The sequence below is a fragment of the Pinus tabuliformis genome, chromosome 6 (genome assembly GCF_031772625.1).
Source record: "Pinus tabuliformis cultivar Carrire ecotype Pingquan chromosome 6, CPIR1, whole genome shotgun sequence".
NCBI classification, from domain to species: Eukaryota; Viridiplantae; Streptophyta; class Pinopsida; order Pinales; family Pinaceae; genus Pinus; species Pinus tabuliformis.
This window is the reverse complement of record NC_142292.1, coordinates 98,962,421-98,989,242: the sequence shown is the minus strand read 5'-3', so window position 1 is coordinate 98,989,242 and position 26,822 is coordinate 98,962,421. Positions and strand designations below refer to the sequence as shown.

At 37.1% G+C, this 26,822-nt stretch overlaps 1 protein-coding gene across 4 annotated transcripts in view; it reads right to left on the bottom strand.

Annotated features, from left to right (window-relative positions):
* Positions 1-26,822, bottom strand: part of LOC149257442 (uncharacterized) — a 454,745-nt gene that overhangs the window by 93,363 nt on the left and 334,560 nt on the right. For all 4 annotated transcript variants that reach the window (XM_089414304.1, XM_089414300.1, XM_089414302.1 and 1 more), the window contains 2 exons: positions 2,842-4,353; positions 2,397-2,598 (listed from right to left, as the gene is read on the bottom strand). In XM_089414304.1, the coding sequence (XP_089270430.1) occupies positions 2,397-2,598; positions 2,842-4,353 (1,714 nt within the window). The remainder of the gene's footprint in view (positions 1-2,396; positions 2,599-2,841; positions 4,354-26,822) is intronic.

Here is a 26,822-nt window from a genome sequence, read left to right as displayed (position 1 = left end):
CGACAACACCTAATGCGACGGGCTCAAAGAGAAAAAGTGTGTTCAGACAATCCGTCGAGTAGTCCCGCCGTCTCTCAGCGATCTCACACTATATCGTTAGAAAATTTTGCTGTCTGCGTGTAGACATATAGATTTGTCGGAGTCCTGATATTTTCCAGCCACGTCGGATCTCTACCCACATCATATATGCTCAGAAATTTTGATAACACAAAGGGGAAGGGATAAGACTGCGTTGGCAAGAAGTCTGATGGCGGTCTTGCAAGGACAAAACCCTATACCTGCAAAAGAAAAACAAAACCCTAATGAAAACTGTAAAAATTTGAAACCCTAGATCCAAAAATAAATTTGAAACCCTAAAACAGCTGATTAATTTACAAATATGGACCCTTAACAGCTAGATTTAGCAGTAAGCACAGAAAATATTTTAAGAATAAAAATTTGAGGTTTTCACTGTGAAGAACTTCAGAAAAATATCTCATGCAAATCAGATAAATAAACCGAATGATAGACCCAGGATCAAATCCCATTGGGCTCAACACAAAATGCTTGCGGGAGTTGGCTGGTTCAGCCGAGAACTTCCCCGAACGCCCACAAAATTTCCTTCAATGATGTTTTCTGCACAGCTCAAAACAACTGTCAATAAAGAGGGAAAAAATGCTGCTATATTTCAGGAAGTAATGGAGATACCTGCCATTACTTCAGAAACCCTAACAGCACCCAAACCCCAGCAAGTGAACAAGATACCTGTGCTCACAATACTCTACAAAAAGCTATTATTAATGGCTGAAAATAACATATGCAGAAAATGAAATGATCTCACAGCATTTCAAGAGAGTAACACCAGCAAGATATGGACCCCAAAGTCTTCTTTTATTAACCAGAAACAGATTTACAAGAGAGCTTCTTCAGTCTTAGACTCACAGATCCAATTATCTGAAAATGACCCCTAGCACCCTATTTAAAGGAAATGATTCCAACGGCTAGTTCGAGTGATCCATGTAGAAATGATCTCGACCGTTGATGAGGATCAAGACATCTCTTGATCTCATCCGTCGATTTATTCACTTAAAATATTATTATTTTATTAGTTAGGGTTTTTGTTTTATTTTTTAATTTTTTATTATTTTTTTATTTATTTCATTTTTTAATTTTTATTTATTTTATTATTTTATTATTTTTATTCATTTTTTTTTATTTCTTAATTCATTTTAAAATGGATCATCGAACTAAGCCTTCGGAAACATCACCTAGGACCTAGGACTTAGGACTCATGAGGGGATTCAAAACATTTTTCGACCCTCAGGACACATTACATCATGACTTTTACAAATTTACATCTTAAGGGACAAACCCATTTAATACAGACCCTCACAAATCACCCAGTTCTGCGACACAACTATAATCTAGCAGATCAACACACTAGAATTCTCCTAAAATTCCAATGACAAAATCCATCCCGGCTTTGGGGTCAGGTTTGAAGGAAAACTCTGCCGATCCATGGATCGGTGAGACGAAAAACCTTCCGGGACGTAGATTACCACTAGAAAGTTAGGTCCACCTAGGCAATTCACATACACGACTCATGTCTGCTAAGATTATTTACAATTAATACATGCAGACTGGGTTTACAATTAGATTGATCAAGTTGCTGATGACTGCTGCATGGCACGGACACGCTGATCAGGTGCTGCCCCTTTTTGCCATGAAAAGGGGGGTGCACTGCATGGGTAGTTGACCAGTAGAGGTCAACACATCCCATTCCCCTCTTGGGCACTTGAGTGGGCTTGGAAACATCCAAAAGGACAAATGGAACATCACTCAAAATCGTCAAAATGCCTTGGAAACACTACTGGCCATAGCATACAGTGCTTCCACATTTAAAAATGCTATACAGTATGGCTGGTGGCATTTCCAAGGAATTCGGTACCCATTTTTGGCAATTCTGGGCATTTCAGGTACTGGAAGGGTGTCTGGATAGGCCTTTCCTGCAACCTGCAACATACGCATATATTTATTGAAACCTTTGCAGGGTCTTCATGAGCATCAGTCTGATTCAGTTAAGTACACTAGGGTAGATGCCCTAATTGGGTGGCTAACCATCATAACAAGGAGAACATTGTTTCCGAATTTAAGCTCAATGTTTGTTCTGAAACCCTACGAATGTATCATTGATCCTGTAGTTTATCATATTGTTTGTGCCCTTGATATTACTTTGATATCATTACACTCTAAAGTTAATATTAGTACATTATCATTTACAAATTATCAATAACGACTTGTGGTGTATCCTACTATGATGTGTATGCCTTATTTGTAAAACATTGCTCTCAGCAAAAGAAGAACAACAGCATCCGAGCAAGTTGAAAATCAAGTTGTAAATAAAAAATTCACCATACCTGATGCTGTGGAATTATTCTCTCGCCTAGCATGCAATCTGAATGCTTCAGCAAGACGATGGTTTAAATCAATTTGGAAATAAATTGATTCAAGATTTCTTTTCTTCTGCTCAAATAAATGCTGCTCTTCTCGTAGTAGGCCATCATACTTCTTTCCCAGTTCTTCAAATTCCTCCTGAAACTTGGCTTTGATTTTTGCCAACTGTATTACAGAACCATGGACAATATTGAACTCAGAAAAATTCCTTTTCCATCAGGGATTTCATGAACCTATGGTATTGCTAAGATCTGAAACTAAAAAAATAAACTGCTACAAAGGATGGAATTAAAAAACATAATAAACCATTGATACATCATACAGCACAAGGGCCTTCATGAAACAAGAAAAAAAGCAAGACAAATACTAGACAAATATCATCCCATTAGATCTTTTAAAATAGAATACCTTTTCTTCATAAAGTTTTTTTATTTGCTCATTCTCTTTTGCTATCCTTAACATCTCATGCGACAAAGGATCAGCTAGGTTTGTCTGTAGCAATCTTGGCGACAGTGATGTTGTGATTGGAATAGAATGAGTATTATATCCAGCAAATGATGAGCTATTTGATATTACACTCATTGTAGATGGTTGATATGTGACTGGAACGGTTTCAGTGGCAGCAGCAACACTTGACCCTGCTGCTATATAAATACCCTGAAGAGGCTGTGATGGTTCAATAGGCACTAAAACTTCACTAACTCCAAATGTATGATGTAGATGTTGTGACTCTGATATATTCATCGAATCACATTGCTGACTCTGATTTGTACTGAAATTATCAGTAAAGTTGGTTAAGTCAGATGCCTGTTGAGCTTGTTTCATAATTTCCCTTGAAGGAACTAGTAAATGCTGCTTACTGGATCTCGAATGGTTAGATTCACAATCTTGCAGATAATTGGACTTATGACCCTGTGACCTACTTTTATCTATATCCAATGATGAAGGCATTGTGCTTGCACTCTCCATTCCATTTTGTGGAAGCTCGAGCGCCTGCACTGATGAAAGGCCTGTTCTTGGTTCAAAATTTATGTCAGAAAAGGACTGTAAGGGCACTCTCTCAACTGTTATATCTTTTAGCACCAAATTGGATATTCTGTTGTTTTTCTCCCTTCCAGTGGTTTGTTTATCAAGTTCCCTACACTTTTGTGCATGGTCCTTCTCTTGCTTCATGACCTTTGTAATTGTTTCCGGATTAGCATCACTCGAATGGAAATTGCAATTATTCATAGAATTGTTAAGCCTCTGTTGCTTCCTGTCAAACTGTTCACAGGATACCGGGACTTCCGACTGCTCTTTCTGCATGATGGCATGTATGTTTTCACACTTTTCTGCACAATTTTCAGAAGGCAAACCATTCATCTGGCACTGAGATAACTCTTTAGATCGAGAATCAGAATCAAACTCAGCAGTAACAAACTGATTAGGTAGATCAATTTCGTGCTCTCTGGCAGTCAGAATAGCCTTCTCTGGATGACAGTTCATGTGCTCTTCCACGTGATATGTAGTGTTGTTTTCTCCCTGAGTTCCTTGTTTTCTACGAGCTTTGAAATTGCCAGTTCCTTCCATTCTTTCATGTGGATGAACATCTAATCCAGTGGAGTTGTGCAAGTCAGTTACTGATTGGCTTGAGCTGAAATGCATAAGTTTTCTGGCATGCTCATCATTACATGCTCTATTATTGTCTGAATATCTGTCATCTGCATTGTTCCAGTTTGCTGATTTTCTAATTTGTGAGTTACTTCCACTGTCAGCTGTGGATGGTATCCTTCTGTATAAATTCAAGATTTTTTCTGAAAGTTTCCCATACACCAAATTGACCTCCCCCTTCGTACACTCAAAGTTTAGCTGTGATTTTGCAAGTTCAAGTGAGGCCTCGATATCCATCTCATATTTCAAGGAACTGGCCGCCGCCAAACACTGCAAGCAGGTCAAAATAGATATCATTAGCTTTTGTGTGCAGTTTCTAGATGTCTTTGAATAACATGTAACTGAAATATCTGAGTGAAGATTTATATTGATGCCTATGGATGACCAAAGAGAAGATGATAGGACTGAAAATCATTATCACTAGAGCCAAGGAAATGCATGTCTATTGAAAACAAAGGATGGGGTAATTTAAAAGATACATAAAAAATAAGAAAACCAAGATACAAGCTCAAATATTTCAATGTGGAAGACATATGAAAGTTTCAGTAAACAAACTACAGACTGTTACTAGGAAATCATGGCTTATCAGAGACAGGAAGGCAGCATGAATTTAGGTGAAACAAGACTGCTAAGATGCACATCTGTACAAGATATTTTACAAACCAGAACAGGAAAGATGCATGGAACTTGTGGTCAATTCCAATAATGATAATGAAAATAAAAGATACCAGAATTCGTGTCAAGCTATGCAAGCAGGTGTTGAAGAATAAGTAAAGCTCTGAATGTATTTAGCTAAATAGAATACATCAAACCACTGATAAGCTTCATGAGGTTGGATTATGATTAACATTTCATGTGAAGTGTTTATTTTACCATAGCACTTCAGACTGAAAATTTTAAATCAACTCTATCCTTGATAGGAAATATAAAACAAACTCATAGCATTTCAGTGTTTTTCACTTTGCAAGTATCTGGTGCATCCCTAGACAAAAAAATCCCATTCAGTGACATTTTTGCAATACCACCATTGTGATATTATTGAAGCGAAAGCTATGTTTCTCAATTTTTTGAAATCTCAACTTTACAAAAACATTGCAGAGAAATTGGCTAATCTAGGGATAGATCTTCAGTTCCATTTTGTTTCAGACTACAATCTGTACTAACTCATATAGCTCATAATATAGTTAAAACTTAAAACCTTTGGAATGTTTCTAGGTTACTTGTCTACACCAAACTGCTCTTTCATAAGAAGTCACATCTTTTTATTGAGGCATCTCCTTTCATGTGTCTCTTCATTAATTATGAATAACAGATAATAATTTATTATTTATATTATTTATATATTTATGCTATTTATGTTTATAATAGTCTTCAGGATTGGGGCTATTGCAACATTTTCATAGGATTTTGTCATGTATGAGGGTATGGAATTAACATTAATCAAGAGCACCAAGCCCTCTATGTCCCTTGATGTTGGTGGCATTGATTGTAAAACTACTTTATCATGACCCTAGTAAAAATGTACCCATCACTCAAAGAAAATCTTGATTTGATATGTTAAGCTTTTTCTATCTTATTTTAATGCTTAGAGGGTGATATTGAGGATGAAAATCCCAATATATGCAATGTTTTTCATGATATGCAGTTATTTGTTGTAGCATAATAGCATTATTCTTTTTGGACTCTAGAGGCCATTTAGAGCCTCATTGTTAATGGAATTTTTATTCAGAGATGGATCGTTGTTACTCATCTAGGGGCACTTATATTTTTGAGTGTAGCATTCATCACTATTGTAAGCCCAAGGTCATAAGTCAAACACCATGTAAAAACCATGTGAGGCCCTGTATTAGGTATCCGAAACCTGTGTGTTTGTCTTTGAGTCTGTATCCAGTTGTTTGGTCAGACCATGCCCCATCACTTGAAAGTTTCACCTAAGTCACCTTTGTCCCTAACCGGATTGAAGGGCTTCAGATGAACTCTCTTGAGGACACATGGTTTTATGGGAGCTTGCATTTGTAGGGGTGATCATCGGTGTATGGGCCAGTCTAGCCTATGTCAAAGTGCCTTGGTGCAGTATTCCTCATGATAGCTATCAGAGCATAACAGTCTCTTTGGGGTGTGAGATGCAATTCAACCCACCTATGTGGGCAAACGCTTGTTATAAAATATTATTTTGTCATCAGGTCCACTAGTCTCCAAAACTATTGTGGATGACAAGTCAAATTATTACTATTTTAATGGAAGGAGGAAACTAGCCATTAGCAATGAGAATTACAAATTGTTAGTTTCTTCTCCCATTTGAGGTTGTTGAATATGAGATCTTTTTTATTCCATAATACAAAGAAACCAATATATGCAATGTTTTTCATGATATGCAATTATTTGTTGTAGCATTATTTTTTTGGACTCTAGAGGCCATTTAGAGCCTCATTGTTGATGTATTTTTTATTCAGAGATGGATTGTTGTTACTCATCTACATGCACATATATTTTTGAGTGTAGCATTTTTCACCATTATAAGCCCAAGGTAAGTCAAACGCCATGTAAAAACCATGTGAGGCTCTGTATTAAGTATCCCAGACCTGTGTGTTTGTCTTTGAGTATGTATCCAGTTGTTTGGTCAGACCATGCCCGATCCCTTGAAAGTTTCACCTAAGTCACCTTTTTCCCTAACCGTATTGAAGGGCTTCAGATGAAATCTCTTGAGGACATATGGTTTTATAAGAGCTTGCATTTGTAGGAGTGATCATCGGTGTATGGGCCAGTCCAGCCTACGTCAAAGTGCACCTATGTCTTACCACATGGTTAGAGTCTATTGAGTTTGTATGTGACCTTGGCCTTGGTGCAGTTTTCCTCATGATAGCTATCAGAGCATAACAGTCTCTTTGGGGTGTGAGACGCAATTCAACCCGCCTATGTGGGCAAACGCTTGTAATAAATTATTATTTTATCATCAAGTCCACTAGTCTCCAAAACTATTGTGGATGACAAGTCAAATTATTGCTATTTTAATGGAAGGAGGAAACTAGCCATTAGCAATGAGAATTATAAATTGTTAGTTTCTCCTCCCATTTGAGGTTGTTGAATATGAGATCTTTTTGATTCCATAATACAAAGAAACCATTTGTGAAAATACTCGTGTATTGGGTTGATCTTCTATGTTTTTTATTTTTTATTTTTGCATATAATATTGTGCTTTTAAGGACTAACTTGCAGGTATACTTTGTTGATTTTTGTAACTATGGTCGGTCTTCATAACGTAATTGTAAGCATGTTCTTCATGGTTGATTCAAAAAGAAAAATATTAAAATGACATGTTTTTCATGTCAGTTGTAAAAGAAAGTGTTATATATCAAAATCAAAATAACCCTTAAACACAAGGAAAGATAGTTCGAGTAGATAATAAGCCACTTGGAGGGGGAAACCTCCCTTTACATCACATAAACGAACAATCTTCGATGATTCGAATGACAAGACCTCCTCGGTATATATAGGAGTCTAAAGGGTCAAAATATAATTAGGGCCTACATAATAATAATAATGCAAGGGCACAACAATAACAATAGTAGGCTTCTATGGGACACAACAATAATAATAGTGGGCTTCTATGGGTCACAACAATAACAATATGAGGGCTACAATAGTATTATAGGGACCTAACATGCCCCTTTCCTTCACAAAAGTGTTGTCTTCAACCCTTGAGTAGTTCTAGACGCTTCTGTATAAAATATTCTTCCTCCCATATGGAATATTCAGCAGGTAGGTTCTTCCACTTAATGAGATACTCTAAAATTGATCAATTCCGTAGTTACCAGATTCTTCTTTCCGTGATTGCTTCAAGCTCCAATATGATTTTTCCTTCTTCGTCAAGTTCTGGCAATATAGTTTGAACTGGGAGCTTGTCACCTATAACCTTCTTTAAACATGAAACATGGAAAATTGGGTGTACTCAAGAAGATGTAGGAAGCTCCAATTTGTATGCCATAGTACCAATCTTTTGCAACACCTTGTAAGGGCCATACTACATAGTACTTGGGTGATAGTTTATTATCCTTCTTAGCTTGACCGAGGGACATTTGTTTATATGGTTGTAGCTGCAAAAAAACCCAATTTCCCACGTCAAAACTTCTTTCATTGCAATGTTGATCTACTTGTTGTTTCATTCGATTTTGTGCCAGAGTCGGGTTATCCTTTAAGAGTTGGAGAAATTGTTGTTGATGCTTGATGTGACCTTTCACTGCTTGAAACTAGAATTGTCTCTTAGAGACGATGAGATGGATGGTGGATGATATCCATAAAGCACCATAAATGGGGTAATTTTTGTTTTCTAATGGAAGGAAGTGTTATACCACCATTATGCCTGAGGTAACCACTTGACCCATTGTGTTTCTTTGTCAGAATCAAAGCAATGAAGATATTCATCCAAACATTTGTTCACTATCTCAATTTGCCCATCAGATTGAGGATGATAAGATGAGCTATGAGCTAATTGAGTACCAAGACAAGAAAATAATTATATCCAGAAATTTCCAATGAAAATGGGATCTCTGTCACTTACAATAATATTTAGGTTTCCATGTAGATTTTGAACTATTTCCACAAATGAAATAGCGACTGTACTGGCTTTGAAAGGATGAGATAGTGCACAAAATTCTGCATACTTGGTAAGTCTACCAACTATCACCATGATGACACTCTTTCCTTCGAACTTGGATAGACCTGTGATAAAATCCATTGAGACCTTCTCCCAATGCTGACTTGGAATGAGTAATGGTTGTAAAAAACTTGGGGTCTTAATTGTCTCAACTTTATTTTGTTGGAAAACCAAACATTATGCCACAAACTTCTGAATATCAGTTTAAGGTCATCCCAAAAAAATTCCTTCTTGACCCTGTGGTAAGTTTTTAAAAATCCTAAGTGCCCTCCTATAGGTGAGGTGTATAATTCCAAAAGAACCTTTTGTTTGAGTTGGGATTTCTTACATAGATATAAACGATCTTTGTACCACAGTGAATCATTTTTCCAGAAAAGTGTATTAGATGCATTGGGATCTTGCTGCAACTTTTGAATGAGTTTCCACACCTCTTCATCATTCTTCCATTCATCCCTTTCTTCAGTTATCTGATTGGGTTGGATAATAGAAATGACACAGAGTAATGTATCCACATCCTCATCTCTTCTTGAGAGTGCATTTGCAACAACATTTTGCTTCCCTTTTTTGTAGATGATTTCAAAGTGATAACCCAAAATTTTTGTGACCAATTTTTGTTGTTCATTTTAAGATAATCTTTGTTCCAAAAAGTATTTATGACTGTCATGATCTGTGTTTACCTTGAAGTGTCTTCCCATTAGGTAAGGACACCATTTCTTTAGAACATGTAGCATTACCAACATTTCCTTCTTATAAATAGGTTTATGTAAATACTTTCCTTTGAATGGATGAATTTCAAAAGCAATGGGTCTTCCTTCTTGCATTAAAACAACACCAATGCCATTTCCTAGGGCATCACATTCCACAATAAAAAAAAATTGTGAAATTTGGTGTAGCTAAGACTCTAGCTCGACACATTGCCTCTTTAAGATGTTCAAAGGCCTTAGTTGCTTCTGGAGTCCAAAAAAATGCATCTTTCTTCAGTAATGTTGTTAGAGGTGTTGTTGTTTTCCCATAATTCTTAACAAACTTGCGATAATACCCTATCAACCCGTGAAATCCTCAAAGAAGCCTTAAGGTTGTGGAAATTTCCCATTCCTTGATGGCCTTAATTTTGTTAGGGTATACCTTAACACCCTCATGAGATACAAAATGACCCAATTATTCCACTACTTGTACCCCAAAGTAGCATTTGGAGGATTTTGCATACAAGTGTTTCTCCTTCAATAGTTTGAGCACCCTATCAACATGTTGAACAAGATTTTTCCAAGACTTGTTGTAGATTAGTATATCATTAAAAAATACTAACACAAATTTTCTAAGAAAGGGTTTGAAAGTGGAATTCATCAAACCTTGAAATGTGGAAGGTGCATTAGTAAGGCCAAAAGGCATGACTGGAAATTCATAATGATTTTCATGAGTTCTGAATGTTGTTTTGATAATTTCTTCTATCTTCATTCTAATTTGATGATATCCTGAATGAAGATCCAACTTGGTGAAGTAAATTTCTCCATGTAGTTCATCTAACAATTTATCAATGACAGGAATGGGAAATTTATCTTTAATAGTGAGCTTTTTGAGCTCTTTATAATCCGAACACATACACTATGATCCATCCGTTTTGTGCACCAATACCACCGGAGAAAAGAAAGAACTTTGGCTAGGTTGAATTATACCTGCTTCTAGCATTTCTGCAACCATACGTTCAATTTCACTCTTCTGGGCATAGGGATATCTATAAGTTTTGAACTTTGATGTTTGCAGGAACACTTCCTAGAATCAAATGAATAGCATGATCATGATCGTGAATAGGTGGGAGACCTTTGGGAGTCTCAAATACCTTGGAATGATTGTCAAGGACACTTTGGAGATCTGGAGAAAAGGATGACTTAGATGTTTGAACATCTAGTGAGCATAACTGTGCAATTACCCTTCGTTGTTCCTTATTCAAAAGCTTTGTCATGCCATTAGAGCTGATTATATTCCTAGGTTTTGCTGCGACACCCCTTAATTCATTTTCCTTTCCTTCTCGAAAAAATTCCAAGAAAAGTTCTTGAAAATTAAAAGCTATTGTTCCCAAATATTGTAACCATTGGATTCTTAATACAACATCAGCACCACCCATTGGAATGGAAATCATTGGACTATTCAATACATATTCCAGGTTATATTGTTATTATGGCACTTCCTTGAGCAATTTAGAGTTCCTCCATTTGCAACCATCACTTGACACTCTGGTGTTGGATATAGAAAGCAATTCAAATCTTTGGCTATCTTACAATGAATAAAATTATGGGTACTACCCAAATCAATCGACACTCATACCATTTCCTTCTTGATATATCCTTATATTTTGAGAGTTTGAAGGGTGTTAACTCCCGCCAATGCATTACAAGATATGGTCGGATTCATTTCTTCTTTTCCAACCCCTAAGGTTAGTTCTTGGTGTATATCTTCTTCTTTTGATGTTTCTTGTTCCTTTTCATCCACTTCTTCACAATCTATGTAAAATAATTTCTTCTCAACACACTTATGACCTTTAGTGTATTTGTTATCACAACTGTAACAAAATTATTTTGCTCTTTTCTCCTCCAGTTGTTGTGGTGTCAACCTTGTGGTTTGTGGGAGGCTAGGAGCGATAACACTTCCATTTTTATAGTTGTGAGTGGTAGACCTCCTTGTTGCCATAATTTTGCTTTCAACTTTTCTTGCTACCCTGAATGGATTCTCCAATGGCTTCCCAAAGGTGAACCTAATGTTGGATGTTATCCTTTAAAGTCCGTATGAAGATATCAATCAAATTCTCCTCTGGAATATTAGTTACCTCGATATTCAATCTTTGGAAGTGCTCAATGTGCTCCCAACTGAATCCTTTTGTTTGAGATTTATCAATTGGCTAAAGAAGGTATTTCTCTTTGTATTCTCATAATGTGCTACCAATTCCTCCGTAAAGATTGTCCAAGTGACATGTGATTTATGAGAACAAAGCTATCGATACCACACAAACTGATTGCGTTCTAAATATAAAGATGCAATACGTACCTTTTATGTGTGTTGCACATTGTGTAGATCAAAGAACTGCTCCATCTGTTTCTTGAAATGTGTAGCTAGGTTCAGTTTTCATAATGTCTATTGAAATCATGATTTTATATATTTGATATTAAAGAGAAAAGAAATTTATTATTTTCATTCTTGATGCATGGGTTTCATGCTCAAGATAAATTTATTTATAGGTCAAGCACCCTTTCAGTGCTTCTAGGGCTTGACATTGAGTCAACTAGTCAAAAGAGTCATTATCATACATGTAAGACCCCTTTGGGCATTTTGTATCCTGTAAAGAATTTTTTTGTAAAGTCAAAAGTGTCATAAAGACCCTCCAAGACCTTTTCAAACAAGTCGGCTTACAAGAAGGATCAAGTTAGCCTCATGGACAACAATTCGACCTCCTAAGAAGCCTATATATAAGGGAACCTCGACTTCATTTGAAGAGATACTTGATCGAGAAAGAAAGCAAGTTCGATCTCCTCAAGAAAGAATCTGGAAAAGGAAAAAAATCAAGGGAAAGAAGAAAGAGAAGCAAGATTGAAGTTTTGGACCTCTCTCTCTTATGTTAAGGTTTCTCATTCTAAGACCCTAACCTAGATTCTCCAGTGTTGTTGAAAAACAACACAAGACTGCGATGTTATTTGGGAATGCATCTCAAGACAAAACAATGTAGCTAAAATCTCAAGTCCTTGTGAAGATTTCTAACAATATTCACTAAAGACTTTGTGAGAATGGAGCAATTTGCATTTGTGCCAAGAATGCTTGGCATTCTGAAGACGAGTTGAACTGAGAGTCTTGTATGGACTTGTGTAAAAGATGTCTCTTTGATACAAGTTTATAGTAATTAAAGTTCTTTTCTAAGCCAAAGGAAATTTCCTTATGCCGAGATACTTGTGCACCTATTATTGAAGAAGTCGAGCTCCTCTTTAAGACTAAATTCGTCTTAAGAAGACCAAGTTATTTCCAAAACTTGAAAGGCTCTTGATATGAAAAAGCTCGAAAACAATGTCTTTTGTGCGCATTTAGTTGACTTTGTTTTGGTGAGGGAAATAGAGGGTTTCTAGGTCGATATGCTAGTTGGAGTGGTGGAGAAATTTTTTTTGAGTTTTGCAAATGTTTGGAAACCAGATCTATGTACTCTCTAATTTGTTGAAGATAATAAAATATAAACCCTCATCTTCTGTACCAGTTTTCCCTCTGGGGTTTTTCCAAGGACATCAGTCCAAATCATTGGTGTCATTTTATGTGTGTGCATTATTTCACAATTCCTGATTTATTTCCGCGGCATTTATTTTAATTGTGAAGATCACAATAGTGAGTTATTCGTTATTTGTCATTATTAAAATAACAGAAGACAAATAAATTGCATCAGTTAGAAAAATAGTTTTCAGTTTATTGCAATCGTGGATTTTTCCCATGGTATCAGAGTAGTAGTTGATCAGATCTGAAGCTCAAAGGCAGAAGAAGAAGTAAGATCGTGCAGTTTCAAAGGAGATCTGAAGCACAAGATCCAAATCTGCGTAGGCCAAGCCAGGGTTCGATTTGCATAGGAGCAGAAAATTGATTTTCAGGTCCAGGAGGAGGAAAAATTCAATTTTGCTCCAGATCTGTGACAACAATCAGTGGTATTGTTGGGAAATAATTTTGCTGAGCAAATTAGTTAGCTCGTAGAGTAGATCTGGGCACAACAATTTGTAGCAGGGGTTTATAGTTCCAGATCTGCGTTGGGAAGGAAGAGGAAAGCACACAGGAGGAATTTCTAGTAATTTCTCATAGGGTTTTCAGTTTATCCAACTAAGGGAGAGGAGATCGAAATTCCAGTAGCAAGAGGTCGAATTTTGCAGAGGGAATTAGTCGTTCCAACAGGACGAGTTGCCATAAAAGGGTTTGATTAGTTGCTAGAGGCCAAATTAGTGTTCACAAGGTCAAGTCAATTTCCTCCAGAGGCAAGGAGAGGCTAGACATCCCACCTGGAGGCAAATCTGGGGTTGTTCGAGTTTCCAACGACCAAATCTGCGCATTCTAGGTGGAGTGCGAGCAGTAGAAGAAGCTAGAACCAGTGCCAGAAAGAGAAAAGGGAGTTCCAGTTCATTCACCTCCAACATACTTGAGTTTCGTCAAGATGGCCACAATAGGTCTCAAGAATCACGACAAACTTGACTGAGCCTCTAACTTTGGCATATGGAAGAACAAATGCAATTCCTGTTGGATGAGCATGGTCTGAAGGATTTCGTGACAAATGTCATGGTAGAACCAGCAGATCCACAACAGTTGACTAAGTTCAAGAAAGAAATGGCCAAAGCTAAGAGGATGGTCCTAGATGGGGTTCGGGATCACATAGTCCCGCATATTGCAAATAAGAATACGACAAAGATATGTGGGATGCCGTCAAAAAATTGTATGAGAATCCATCAAAGAACTGTAAAATGATTCTCAAGGAGAAGTTGAGGACCACTAAGATGCAGAAGGGAGAAGCCATTACATCCTATCTCTCTAGAATTCAGACAATTAAAGATGTACTTGCAGCAGTGGGTGAGAAACCTGAAAAAAGTGAGCTAGTGCAAATAACTCTCAACAGTTTCACCAAGGAGTGGCATACTTTCATCCAAATTATTTCTAGGAAAGATACACTACCTAGATGGGATCATATGTGGAGTGACTTCACTTAGGAGGCGTTGTGGCTCAGTCTTGCAGCAGGTACTATCAGTAGCAACAGCGAGGGACCGAAGGAGGAGGATGAGGAGAACATAGCCCTTGCAGCTAAGGGAAAGGCAAAGAAGGATCCTAGTCAAGGACAAGGCTCAATGGGAGGAGAAAAGGAAATGAAAGACCTGTCGAAGGTCAAGTGCTTCGAGTGTGGTGAATTCAGTCACTACGTCTCTCAGTGTCGTCTGAGGAAGAAGGACAAGAAGCAGGAGTAGACAACAGCTTCGACAAAGAATGACGAGTTTACTTCTAGATTGGAGGAGTTTGCACTAATAGTTGCAACACGTCCAAGTGGATGAGGGGCTTGATACCTTAGCATGTCAAGATGGGCAGGGTCCACTATAGGAGCAACATGGAGATCAGTTAGATTAGTTCTAGATATCGCAATAGGAGCATCGCCTTTGCTACAGGGGCCCACAATATCATAGTAGTAGATTCAGTGCCAGCAAAGCTAGTTGTAGTCAGTTCATGAGAGATAGTGTAGAGTTGGTTGCATTGGGACAGGCAGTGTAAATTGCTCAGTTGCAAGGTGCAAAACATTTCCATCCAGAGTGATTTCCCATTGGGAGATCGAGACTTAGAGGGAGTCTAGCTTCAGAGAGAGAATCCCTATGGAAGCATAGAGATTCAGCATCTGAGGTAGATCAGAGTATGCATAGTAGTTGATGGACAGAGTTTACTAGTTAGTTTCTTCTCAGTGATTTCGAGTGACAGGGAGTCAGATCATCATGAGGTGTAACAGATGTCAGACATCAGCAACATGGTCAGCCCAACTATAGGTTGTGGAGGAGATATGTTGGGAAGAGAACACCTTCCTCGCTAAGAGGGAGTGTTAGCTTTTTATTATGGTGGTAGCATCGAACAAGTGTTCTACTCCCTAAGGTGTTAGAGAGGTTAAGGAACTGTTGAATGGCGTTGTCATTGATGCCAACGTAGGCTAATGAACACTCTTAATATTTGTCTGGATTGCATTAGTTGGAAGCTCCAATGGAAGGATGGTTGGAAACCCTAGTAACCCCACATTTGTTGAGGTTTTTGCAGATAAAGATCAGTGAATTTTATCTCAAGGTCATCGTTATTAGATACTCCTCATCAAGCAGATCCTCGTGGTATCATGGTATGTTGCAAGCCACAAGAGACCTCATGGTTTGAGAAATATGCACAGTCAAAGTCCGTGCACCCAGCCAAGTGGGTCAAAGCCCCAAAGTTGATGATGTGACAAATTCTCTTTGGTCACAAGTGTTATGATGTGGCATGGAATTAGTGTTTGGCCTAAGGCAACATTAAATGAAGAAGTTCAACTTTAATATAATTTATCCATAGTCAAAGGTCAAAAGGAGTAGGGTTTTTGTTGGATTCATAAATGGGCCATAAAGTTCATTTTTTTAAAATATTATGAGTGAAATTTAATATATATATATATATATATTAAAAAAAGGGAGAATGGGCTTTATGATCAAATAATGGTTTTGGTCACACATTGTTTTGAGCAAAATACTTTTCAGTCAAATCGATGCCTAGTTTGATGGTACATATAAAAAGGCATATGCCATGGACAAGGGAACCATATTGATTTATTAATTGACATGTATTAGATATTGGATATTGCAAGCTAGAAAGGAATTTTTGGTTTGGTCATATGAGTGTTTGTTGAATTTAGATAATCTAGTTGGCTCCAAAATTTAATAAGCCATGTCGTCCCTAGTGCTGCCCCATCCATCAACTATATAAAGCACCTCGTTTACATCAAAATATTTTTAACAATCATTTTATCACATTTTCACTTTGAAATTACTCGCATATGTGAAAATTTGAAGTATAGAGGGTGAATTCTAAAAATGTTTGGGCGTATGCAGCCTTGGTGAAAGCTCATTGTCTTAGCGGATTTTAAAACATGATCATTGCATTTCATAACTGCACTTAAAGGAGGTGACTTAACTGTTGGAAATACTGAGAGGGGGGGTGAATCAGTATTCCTTAGCAATTAGCACTTTTAAATTTTTTCAAAGCATTAGTTAATCTTCAATTATTATTAATGTTTATGCAGTAATAACAATACATAAAAGAACACAGTAGGCAAAAAAAAATTAGCTGGAAAATCCCCTCCGGGTCAAAAACCACCGAATGCTTTTCTAATAAATTCTTTAATCTTCATCCCCAACTGAAATGAAAGCAAAAACTTCCTAGAATTCTAGAAAAGCATTCTTCTCCAGCTCCCACTGGAAGGACACCCCAACGCCCTGGTTTCTTCAGTAATCAACTGAATGGATGCCCCAACACCCTAGACCAACCTACCACCATGAAGTGTTCACTGGCTCCAACTTGTAGGTGACTTCATGCACCTGCCTAGCACCTCCCTGCCACCCTATAATGACTGAAATGAGACAAGAGTGTGGATTCCCATACCAGGGACAACAATCCACAATACAATATGATTTACAATGATTTTGACCGAATAGTATGACCTACAACCCAACCATGACATCATCCCAACAGAGACTCCTATACCTCCCAACAATGCCTTTTCGCCTCTAGGCAGATTGACTCTTTTACAATAATGACTCTTCCAATGACGACACTTTTACAAATGACTCTTTTACAACTTTACAATGATGACTTGTAGCCTTGACACGTCTTCACAATATACAAATAGTTGTCATGTCTTCAAAGGATGTCCCGCTACAATGCTTCTTTGATTTGATACTTCAGTGCTTAAATGCTCGCTTGATGTTGTCCTTGAGTCTTCTTCTACCTACATGCAAAATCTGCCCAATGAAACCAATCCCAAACAAAACAAAATACCCGTCAACTTACCTCTATCTGCAAAACACATGTAAGTGCATAATAATGAATAAATAAAAAATAAAATTACAATGCATACCTGAAGTGTGCTTGTCACTTTTGTTGTTGACTTGTTGCAGCAGCAGACAAAGACTCCTGTTGACCACTACATGTCAACTACCCATATCAGTACACCCCTTTTTTTCGCAAAAGGGATAGCGCCTAATCGATGTGTCCGTGCCATTCAACTATCATCATCAACCTAATCATGTTACATTGTAAACCCAGTCTACATGTGTAAATTGTAAATAATCTCAGCAGATCTGTATCATGTATGTAATTGCCTAGGTAAACCTAATTTTCTAGTGATGATCTACGTTCTGGAAGGTTTTTTGTCTCACCGATCCATGATCGGCAGAGTTTTCCTTCAGCCTAACCCCAAAGTCAGAATGGATTTTGTCATTAGAATCTTAGGAGAGTCCTAGTGTGCTAGATCGAGTCTATGTAAAAGTGATTTGGGAATAATCGTAACTATTTAGTTAAGTTATTTTATTACAAATTGCTTGATCTGCAAGATTATATGTGTCGCAGAACTGGGTAGTCTGTGAGGGTCTATATCAAATGGGTTTTCCCCCTTGAGATGTAAAATGTAAAAATCATGATGTAAAATGTCTTGAGGGTTAGAAAAATAATTTATCCCCTCATAGATCCTAGGTCCTAGGTCCTAGTTAAATTTAAATTTTCCAAAGGTAAAATTCGTGGATCCTTTAAAAAAATTAAATCTTAACTAGTCCAGGGACTAAAATTATTTGATTATTTTGTTAAATTTTATGTCTTAGGTCCCTGGGGTTAAGTAAAAGTCAAAGTTTTGAGGAAATAAATGCAAAATTTTAATTTTTTGAATTTATTAAATATATTTAATTGAAAAATTCGAAATTTCCTCAATATTTAAAATTTCGACGGGTGAGATAAAAAGAAATTTTGATATTCATCGACGGTCAAGATCACTTTGACAAGGATCACTCGAACAAGCCGTTGGGAAATTTTTCTTTAAATATGAGGTCAGTTGTCAATTGAGATCATTCGACCTTGGAGTCGTGTGCGAAGTGAAAGCTCTCTTGTAATCGTTTTTTCATGTGCAATAAAGAAAGTCTTTGGGGTTAATCTCTGTTGGTGTTACTCTGCGGGAAATGCTGTAAGATGTTTTATTTTCTTGCATAGATTTACTTTCAACCATTGATGTTAGCTTATTGAAGATTGATTTAAACACAAGTATCTTGTTTAATCACTAGGGTTTGAATGATAGTTTAATTTCTTAATATAATGGCAGGTATCTCCATTAGATCTGAATTTCACTGTTTTCTCTCTCTATGTTAATGGTTGAATTAAGCTGTGCAGGAAATCCTTGATTTTGAGATCACCAGGCATTCGGGGAAGTCTTCAGTTGGACTAGCCAACTCCCAGATTGCATTTTCTAAAGAGCCAAGCTGGTTTTGATCCTGGGCTTATCATTAGAATTTCTGTTGTGGATGCATGAAGGGTTTCCTGAAGCACCTCATCTTAAATTTAAAATTTTAAAAAATATATGTGTGGCATAATGACAGATCTCACTGCTTAGAGCCTTTAACCTGTGAATATTGTAATTATTTAGCGGGTTTTTGGGTTTGTTTTATCTTTGTGCATATTGTTTCTGGGTACTCTGTTTTGCCATTGCAGGTTGCAGATCTGAAGAGGAGATTTTTGTTTGAAGCCAGACCTAGGCCCTAGAGGATAAGATCTGGCCGCACAATCAGCTCTTGCAGGAATGTTTACTTCAAATCTGGAAATTTTTGAGGGATTTTCTGAGTTCCCGGGTTTTCATTTTGGTTGTAGAGAAATTTCAAATTTTTTAAGGCAAACTGTGTTCATACCTTCTTGAAATCTACCTAGCTCTCTTCATTTATCAGCAGCAAATCCCTTAATTTTTCCCTTGATTCGCTTTTGTCAAACGCTGGCCATTTCCACGCTGCCATTCTTACCTTTCTCCCATAGGAAACCCCAACTGCGGCTCCCTCATCCTCTGTCAGCTCCAATCAGCAAATCGGTTGTCCATTCCACGCATTCACCAAACCTACTTTTTTCTTTGGCCTCCATCTTCACCCACATTCACCTCCAAAACTTCTCCACCTGTCTGCTGTTGCCATTACCCACGCCTTCCTCTCGCTCCAGCTCCTTGGCCCGCAGCTCCTTTTCCTCACGCAAACTTCTTTCTCTCTGCGGCTCCAGCCTACCTGTGCTGCTCAATTCAGCTGCCCTCTCCTCGAGTTTCTATCACCATTCTTGCGCTGCCCCTTCTTGTTCTACTGCTGCGGTCCATCTCCTCTATGCAGTCTCCATATTCATGCAGCCATCTCCATCGAACCTGCAATCTCTCTTCCAAGCTCGAGTTATCTGCCGCCGTCACACCTGCAAACATAGTAAAAACTCAAAAACATTTCAATTTTCTTCATTGTCATATATTTGATACGACTAGGTTTTAGGATTAGAGTTAGATTCATTTTATTTATTGATTTTATTTAAGTTAGGTTTTAGTTCAGGCTCTGGTTACTTTTAGTTTTAGAATTAAATTTTAGTTTAGAATAAAAATTTCGTTAGATTTTGGTTTTAGATTTATTTCGTTTTAGTTTTGTTTTATTTTACTTCTGAATTTAGAACTTTATAAAAAATAACAATAAAAAAATATAAAAAATAAAAATAAAAAATTCTCCTCATTCATCCAGGGTAAAATTTAAAGGAGAATTTTGTGGTATTAATAATTGTTATTTTTCTATAGTTAAATGTGCTCAAATTTCTGTCTAGAGTTTAACTATTGGAAAATGACAAATTTTCCTAGGTTTGGAATTTCAAGCATAATCATTTTAAATTCTAGGTGCTTAGCTTTTAAATTTCGTGGTTATTTAAAGTATTCAATCTTTTTGAAAATTTAATTGCTGGAGCTTTGCTAAGTCATTGAAATTTATTGCTTGATTATTTTAACGCTCATCATATGCTAGACATTTTATTAAATATTTTCAAGCAACTGTTAAAAGGTTTGTTCATATTTCCATTTCCTAAGCAGCAACAACAAACTAATTACTCAGTTTCCACTTCATCTAGCGAAGGCACTGGTCTTAAGCAATTAAAGATCTAATCAAATTTTAAATACCGATCAAGCGCTTGATTCCCCCGCTGTGTCTCGCAAGCCAGTGGATTCCGAGTTGGTCTTCCTTTATCCCATAGGGTCTACCCCCCTTAGCCTAGGGAGACGGCTTAAATGGAGAGATCGGGGATTAGGGTAATAGCCCCTGGTCTGAGCGTTGTCGCGGTGCTTAGACACTCTGTGCGACAACATTTTTTGGCGTTGCTGCCGGGGATATTTTATTCTCGGTGTTTCAACGACATTCATCTTCTCATTTGTCATCTTTTCATTTGAGCCGGCAACGACAACATTTTTTGGCATCATTGCCGGGGATAGAGTTTTTTCTATCCTTGGTTTATCCGACATTCATCATTCAGCTTTCATCTTTCTATCATTCATTTGAGCCGGCAAAGTCAACATTCCTTGGTGCATTTCATCTTTTCCGCCATTCATTAGCCTGTCAAGCGGCAAGCTTTTCTTGGCATCATTTGATCTTTTCATCGCCCTATCTTTCGCCATCTCGTTAATCGTTTCATCTAAACTTTTAAGCACTTGGACATCTTGATTCACTTTTTGTTTGGGTAGCGACACCATTCCTTTTCATTTATTTTTTCTCAGACAAGAAGCCCTCCCTTATATCCGGTTGTTTGGATCCTAGAGTTAGATTCATGTTCAAGTGGCGACTCCGAGGTCTCTCTCTATCATCCATTTGGTCCCTCATTATTCATCATGGATTATTCGTTTACCCCGTGTCATTTTACTGATGTTCTCCATGATATTCCGAAAGTGGCCATTTCTGAATTGTCTCTATTCTCAAGTGGTGATTCAGTCGCTGTTAAAAAGCATCTATGCAGGTTTTCTCATATAATGCTCATATATTGTAGTTCTCCTCAGTATGATCATGAAGATGTCAAAATGCGTCTATTTGTCTTTTCTTTAGAGGGTGATGCTTTGAATTGGTTTAATAATTGTCCTGAAGATTCTTTCACTTCTTTACAAGACATCATTCATGCTTTTAAAGATAGATATAGTTATCAAGATAGCTCGCCTTATGCCCCTAAAATTATGCAACAAAATGAAATTGATCTGGTGAAGGATCCAGCTGTCGATGAAAGATTTCAAGACAATTCTCCATATCAGAGTGTGCCATCCACTTGCACCGTTACAGATCAAATCCATGACAGTGGAAAAGCAGGAAAAAATTATCAAATCGGTGTCGATAATGAAAGGGAAAATCATAAGCAAATTCTAGAAGAACTAATGCAGCTGGTAAAAAATATGGAGGTTAATGAAGAAAAATTTGTAACTGATTACGTCAATGATATGAGAACTTTATACACCCACCTCGAAAAGCGAGATAAGGAGATGGAAACCATGAAAGCTAATCATGATAGGGAAATTAATTCTATGCAAAACAAGTTATTAACTATGGATGAAGAAATGACTATCATGACATTCGATTATAATAATCAGTTGGCTACCCTACAAGCAAATCATAAGAAAGAGATAAACTCTATGCAGCATTGCTTGATGACCATAAAGGAAAAGAACGATAAAGTAATAAAAGATGTGGAAGAAGACCATGCCAGGGAAATCAGTGCTATGAAGGTTGAACACTCTAGCCAGATGGATGCCATTACAATACAGGTACAGAAATTTCAACAGCGGTCGGAGGATGAAAGAAACAAGGAGATGTCAATAGATTAGAAGCCTCCTTATCTGTTGCAACAAACTCCATCTTATTACGAGGAGGTCATTGGTTCCATTGAAAAGTGGTTAATTGAAGGTGACTCGGATAAAATTGAAAATGGTAAAAGATCAAATGCAAAATGAAGAAAGACATGTCACACATATCTTATATACTTCATCTGAGAGTTTTGAAGCAGAATGTTCCACAAAAAAATACACAAGAGAAAGAGAACGAGAAAGCGATTTGATGCATCAGATACTCGTAAGCAGCTTGATTTTCGGATAGGAAATAGTCCTATCATATGCAGAATTGGACATGGCACATCCGAGAAACAACCGACGGACTTGCCTGAAAGCAGGCAAATGCTTAGTACGCACTATATTGAATGCATCTGATGCCATGGGGCATCTCTGTATTGTATTTCTAACCCTACACCTTGTCTTTTCAGCATTTCATTTTTGTCTTAAGATTAGATTTACTTTTTATGTTACTAGATAGTTAATAAATGAAGAGCTCATATCTTTCCTATGCTTAATGTTATATGATGATTTTTGGATGGACGCTACGTATGTTTTGTTGTGTGTTGCGTGGATGCAGATTCTGGATTCTCACATTCCTACAGTGCAACAATGTGTCCCCAAGTAGAGCCAAATGTTGACCACTACGTGTCAACTACCCATAGCAGTACACACCCTTTTTTCACAAAAGGGATAGCGCCTAATCGACGTGTCCGTGCCATTCAACTATCATCATCAGCCTAATCATGTTATATTGTAAACCCAGTGTGCATTTGTAAATTGTAAATAATCTCAGCAGATCCGTATCATGTATGTAATTGCCTAAGTAAACCTAATTTTCTAGTGATGATCTATGTTTCGGAAGGTTTTTTGTCTCACTGATCCACGATCGGCAGAGTTTTCCTTCAGCCTAACCCCAAAGCCAGAATGGATTTTGTCATTAAAATCTTAGGGGAGTCTTAGCGTGCTAGATAGAGTCTATGTAAAAGTGATTTGGGAATAATCCTAACTATTTGGTTAGATTATTTTATTACAAATTGCTTGATCTGCTAGATTATATTTGTGTCGCAGAACTGGGTAGTCTGTGAGGGTCTATATCAAATGGGTTTTCCCCCTTGAGATGTAAAAATGTAAAAATCATGATGTAAAATGTCTTGAGGGTTAGAAAAATAATTTATCCCCTCATAGGTCCTAGGTCTTAGTTAAATTTAAATTTTCCAAAGGTAAAATTCGTGGATCCTTTAAAAAAAATTAAATCTTAACTGGTCCAGGGACTAAGATTATTTGATTATTTTGTTAAATTTTATGTCTTAGGTCCCTGGGGTTAAGTAAAAGTCAAAGTTTTGAGGAAATAAATGCAAAATTTTAATTTTTTGAATTTATTAAATATATTTAATTGAAAAATTCGAAATTTCCTCAATATTTAAAATTTCAACGAATGAGATTAAAAGAAATTTTGATCTTCATTGACGGTCAAGATCACTTTGACAAGGATCACTCAAACTAGCCGTTGGCAAATTTTTCTTTAAATAGGAGGTCAGTTGTCAATTGAGATCATTTGACCTTGGAGTCGTGTGCTAAGTGAAAGCTCTCTTGTAATCGTTTTTTCATGTGCAATAAAGAAAGACTTTGGGGTTAATCTCTGCTGGTGTTACTCTGCGGGAAATGTTGTAAGATGTTTTATTTTCTTGCATAGATTTACTTTCAACCATTGATGTTAGCTTATTGAAGATTGATTTAAACACAGGTATCTTGTTTAATCACTAGGGTTTGAATGATAGTTTAATTTCTGAATATAATGGCAGGTATCTCCATTAGATCTGAATTTCACTGTTGTTTTCTCTCTCTATGTTAATGGTTGAATTAAGTTGTGCAGGAAATCCTTGATTTTGAGATCACCGGGCGTTCGGGGAAGTCTTCAGTTGGACCAGCCAACTCCCAGATTGCATTTTCTGAAGAGCCCAACTGGTTTTGATCCCGGGCTTATCATTAGAATTTCTGTTGTGGATGCATGAAGGGTTTTCTGAAGCACCTCATCTTAAATTTAAAATTTTAAAAAATATGTGTGGCATAATGACAGATCTGGCTGCTTAGAGCCTTTAACCTGTGAATATTGTAATTATTTAGCGGATTTTTGGGTTTTTAGTTTTATCTTTGCGCATATTGTTTCTGGGTACTCTGTTTTGCCATTGCAGGTTGTAGATCTGAAGAGGAGATTTTTGTTTGAAGCCAGATCTAGGCCCTGGAGGGTAAGATCTGGCCTCAGAATCAGCTCTTGCAGGAATATTTACTTCAGATCTGGAAATTTTTGTGGGATTTTCTGAGTTCCTGGGTTTTCATTTTGGTTGTAGAGAAATTTCAAATTTTTTAAGGCAAACTGTGTTCATACCCTCTCGAAATCTGCCCAGCTCTCTTCATTTATCATCAGCAGATCCCTTAATTCTACCCTTGATTCGCTTTTGTCAAACGCTGGCCATTTCCACGCTGCCATTCTTACGTTTCTCCCACAGAAAACCCCAACTGCGGCTCCCTCATCCCCTGTCAGTTCCAATCAGCAAATCCGCTGTCCATTCCACGCATTCACCAAACCTACGTTTTTCTTTGGCCTCCATCTTCACCCACATTCACCTCCAAAACTTCTCCACCTGTCTGCAGCTGCCATTACCCATGCCTTCCCCTCGCTTTAGCTCCTTGGCCCGCAACTCCTTTTCCTCACACAAACTGCTTTCTCTCTGCGGCTCCAGCCTACCTGCATTGCTCAGTTCAGTTGCCCTCTCCTCGAGTTCCTATCACCATTCTTACACTGCCCCTTTTTGTTCTACTGTTGCCGTCCATCTTCTCTACGTAGTCTCCATCTTCACGCAGCCACGTAGCCAGTGCCATCGAACCTGCAATCTCGCTTCCAAGCTCGAGTTATCTGCCGCTTGTCACACCTGCAAACACAGTAAAAACTCAAAAACATTTCGATTTTCTTCATTGCCATATATTTGATACGAATAGGTTTTAGGATTAGAGTTAGATTCATTTTATTTATTGATTTTATTTAAGTTAGGTTTTAGTTCAGGGTTTGGTTATATTTAGTGTTAGAATTAAATTTTAGTTTAGAATAAAATTTTCGTTAGGTTTTGGTTTTAGATTTATTTCATTCTAGTTTTGTTTTATTTTACTTTTGAATTTAGAACTTTATAAAAAATAGCAATAAAAAATATGAAAAATAAAAAATAAAAAATTTTCCTCATTCATCAAGGATAAACTTTAAAGGAGAACTTTTGTGGTACTAATATTTGTTATTTTTATATAGTTAAATGTGCTCAAATTTCTATCTGGAGTTTAACTATTGGAAAACGATAAATTTTCCTAGGTTTGGAATTTCAATCATAATCATTTTAAATTCTAGGTGCTTATCTTTTAAATTTCGTGGTTATTTAAAGTATTCGATCTTTTTTGAAAATTTAATTGTTGGAGCTTTGCTAAGTCATTGAAATTTATTGCTTGATTATTTTAATGCTCATTGTATGCTAGACATTTTAGTAAATATTTTCAAGCAATTGTTAAAAGGTTTGTTCATATTTCTATTTCCTAAGCAGCAACAACAAACCAATTACTCAGTTTCCACTTCATCTAGCAAAGGCACTAATCTTAAGCATTTAAAGATCTAATGAAATTTTAAATATCGATCAAGTGCTTGATTCTCCTGCTGTGTCTCCCAAGCCAGCTGATTCCCAGTTGGTCTTCCTTTATCCCATAGGGTCTACCCCCCTTAGCCTAAGGAGACGACTTAAACGGAGAGATCGGGGATCAGAGTGACAGCCCCCGATCTGAGCGTTGTCACAGTGCGTAGACACTCTATGCGACAACAACTCCCACTCTTGATATAGTTCTGGACTCTATGCAAGACTAGATCCAAAATTGACCTAAAGATATATACAATAAAAACTTATGACAAACCCTAGACTTGTGATGGACCAAGTTCTAAGTACAACAACAGAGACCATTTTATCAACTATGACAACACAAGTAACATGACCTTACAACATCATATATATTTATAAGACTTGATGTAGCATCAAGAATATGTAGCATCAAATGTGTAGTATCAAGAATAGGACATCCGAAATGTGGTATCAAAACTAACTGTGACATATAGAGACAGAGATATAATCGAGAGCCTGTATGTACTTACGTTGTCCTGCAAAAACATATGTCAGAGATGATACTCGTATTTCAAATGTAAAAATTAATCATATATACCTTGTTGTAGGAGACTTACCCTTAACTGTTGATGTATGGTCCTTACTGCAGTGATTCTTGAATGCATTCTTTTTCTTTCCTTCTAGGAGCTCGATATTGAATCTGTTGTACCTATGTAATTTCGGATCTCTAGGGTCTGAAATTTCGTCCTGTGGTAGCCGTTTGAGTCCTCTTTCCAACCCCATAGGTCTAATCAAGATTGGATTCTCAAAGAAAGAGTTATGCCCAATCTCCCACGATGACCTAATTATAGACTGGTTCAGTAGAGCGAACTTGTACGAAGTGCCACATGTCACTGTTGCGACCTGCGGCCCTAAAAACGCTACTCAAAAACTACAGTTCGTCTTCTTTCTGTGACTATTTACGAAATTTGAATCCAATGCTCAGAGAGAAAGTTATGACGATTTTCCCAACGTCACCTGTTTGACATGGAATTCGGGA